At 39.9% G+C, this 2,177-nt stretch overlaps 1 protein-coding gene across 2 annotated transcripts in view; it reads left to right on the plus strand.

Annotated features, from left to right (window-relative positions):
• Window positions 1-1,688, plus strand: part of DDX47 (DEAD-box helicase 47) — an 18,457-nt gene extending 16,769 nt beyond the window's left edge. Inside the window, exon 11 of one of the 2 annotated variants that reach the window (XM_025402086.1) lies at window positions 1,129-1,688. In XM_025402086.1, coding sequence (XP_025257871.1) covers window positions 1,129-1,260 — 132 coding nt within the window. In that variant the 3' untranslated portion in view covers window positions 1,261-1,688. The remainder of the gene's footprint in view (window positions 1-1,128) is intronic. The other variant, XM_025402085.1, reaches the window with a different exon arrangement.
• Window positions 1,689-2,177: the final 489 nt, after the last annotated feature.

Genomic DNA, 2,177 nt, shown 5'->3' on the forward strand with positions numbered 1-2,177 from the left:
AAAAAAAAAAAAAAAAAAAAAAAAAAAAAAAAAGTATTACATGTGCATTGGGAAAAAAATTCAAAAAATACAGAAAAGATTAAAGTAGTAAGTGAAAAGGTAAACCTTTCCCCACAGAAAACCATTGATAACATTTGGCTATTTTTCTTTCTTTAGCCATAATTAGACTTTAATTATATAGGATTAACATTTTTCTGTTTCAACAAATACAGATTCATGTGATCGTTTCTTAATGGCTACAAAGAATTCCATCATGTGTATGAAATACTTACATTCATGGATGCTTATGCTTTTTTCCAGTTTTTTTCTACTTTGGTACAGTGTTGAACTCCCTACTTTGTATAGCTTTGCATACTTATTCCCTTAGAATAAATTCCTAGAAGTAGAATTGTTGGGCCAAGGGATGTACACAGTTAAAATTTGAACTCATACAGAATGCCAAATTGCCCCTTCCCCCAAGAAAAGCTATAGCAGATTGCACTGTAAGTGACAGTATATGTGAATTTTTCTACACCTTGGCCAATACTGGGGATTACCCTTCTCTTAAGTCTTTGCCAATCTGCCATGTGAAAATAAAACCTTATTATTTTAATGTTCACGTTTTGATTACTAATAAGGTTAACATCTTTGTATATTTGGAGTTAGATCTCATTCCTTTGCTAATGTCAGGCATCAGGAAGTTACTTGATACTTGATCTTAAGGAGAGGGGACTAGAATGTGTTACCTTCAGTGCCAGTAATTCATTTTCTTTTTTTTTTTGTTTTGTTTTTGTTTTTGTTTTTTTGTTTTGTTTTGTTTTTTTTGAGACAGAGTCTCGCTCTGCCGCCCAGGCTGGAGTGCAGTGGCGTGATCTTGGCTCACTGCAAGCTCCGCCTCCCGGGTTCATGCCATTCTCCTGCCTCAGCCTCCCGAGTAGCTGGGACTACAGGCGCCCGCCACCTCGCCCGGCTAGTTTTTTTGTATTTTTTAGTAGAGACGGGGTTTCACCGTGTCAGCCAGGATGGTCTCGATCTCCTGACCTCGTGATCCGCCCGTCTCGGCCTCCCAAAGTGCTGGGATTACAGGCTTGAGCCACCGCGCCCGGCCCAGTAATTCATTTTCAATCCCATCTTCTTGTTTTCTTGCAGGAGTTAAGGGAGCATGGAGAAAGGAAGAAACGCTCGCGAGAGGATGCTGGAGATAATGATGATACAGAGGGTGCTATTGGTGTCAGGAACAAGGTGGCTGGAGGAAAAATGAAGAAGCGGAAAGGCCGTTAATTACTTTTATGAAGACTCACATTCTGCTGTTCTGTGAAAGAGAATTGGAGAATGAAACCTGCTCCGACAGAGATCGTGAGACTGAAATCTGTCAGAATTGTGTCCAGAATGTGCTCAGTGAATTCAGTACTCTTCCCCATTCTGGGTTGGAGTTTACTGCAGAATAATTCTTACAGTGCTGATGTCAAGACCGTTACTGTTTCTTCAACTTTGACTCTTTGCTCATGACATGAGTAGGATGTGCTCTTCTGTCACTCACACAGACCTGTTGCCTTTTTTAGCTGCAAGTCGAGGACTAGGTTGATGATGTCCACGACCTGTAATTGTAAAGAAGCTTGGACATCTGCAAATGATATTTAAGCCATCTTGGCTTGTACTTTATTCAAACTAATGTGAAACAATAAATTTAAACATTATTTTTAAAAGATTCAAAGTCCTTAAAGACCTTGGTGTTAAAGGGCCTTGTAGATTTAAGTAAGATCTTGTTAATAGGTAAGAACCTGACAGTGTTGATTACATGGCACATTCATTGGTTGTCTTAATTAAGATAAATATTTATTACTTAAAAAATCAACAAGGAAACAAGATGATAGATGGCTTTGAAAGGGAAGTCCTACTTGAAAGGAGGTTGTGTTTTTCTTGCAGATGGAGCAAAGTCCATCAGTAAGACAGCAGAGGTCTTTAAAATCCCTGAATAGATTTATTTCCTTCATTCCCTCAATTAAGCAGGTGGTTAGGAAGACTGGTTTCTTACGTAGACTCTTTTTTTTTTTTTTTGAGACTATCTTACTCTGTCACCCCGGGTGGAGTGCAGTGGTACGACCTCAGCTCGCTGCAGCTTTGACCTTCTGGGCTCAGGTGATCTCCCACCTCAGCCTCCTGAGTAGCTGGGACTACAGGCACACGCCATCACGCCT

Source organism: Theropithecus gelada, chromosome 11 (genome assembly GCF_003255815.1).
Source record: "Theropithecus gelada isolate Dixy chromosome 11, Tgel_1.0, whole genome shotgun sequence".
Classification (NCBI taxonomy): domain Eukaryota; kingdom Metazoa; phylum Chordata; class Mammalia; order Primates; family Cercopithecidae; genus Theropithecus; species Theropithecus gelada.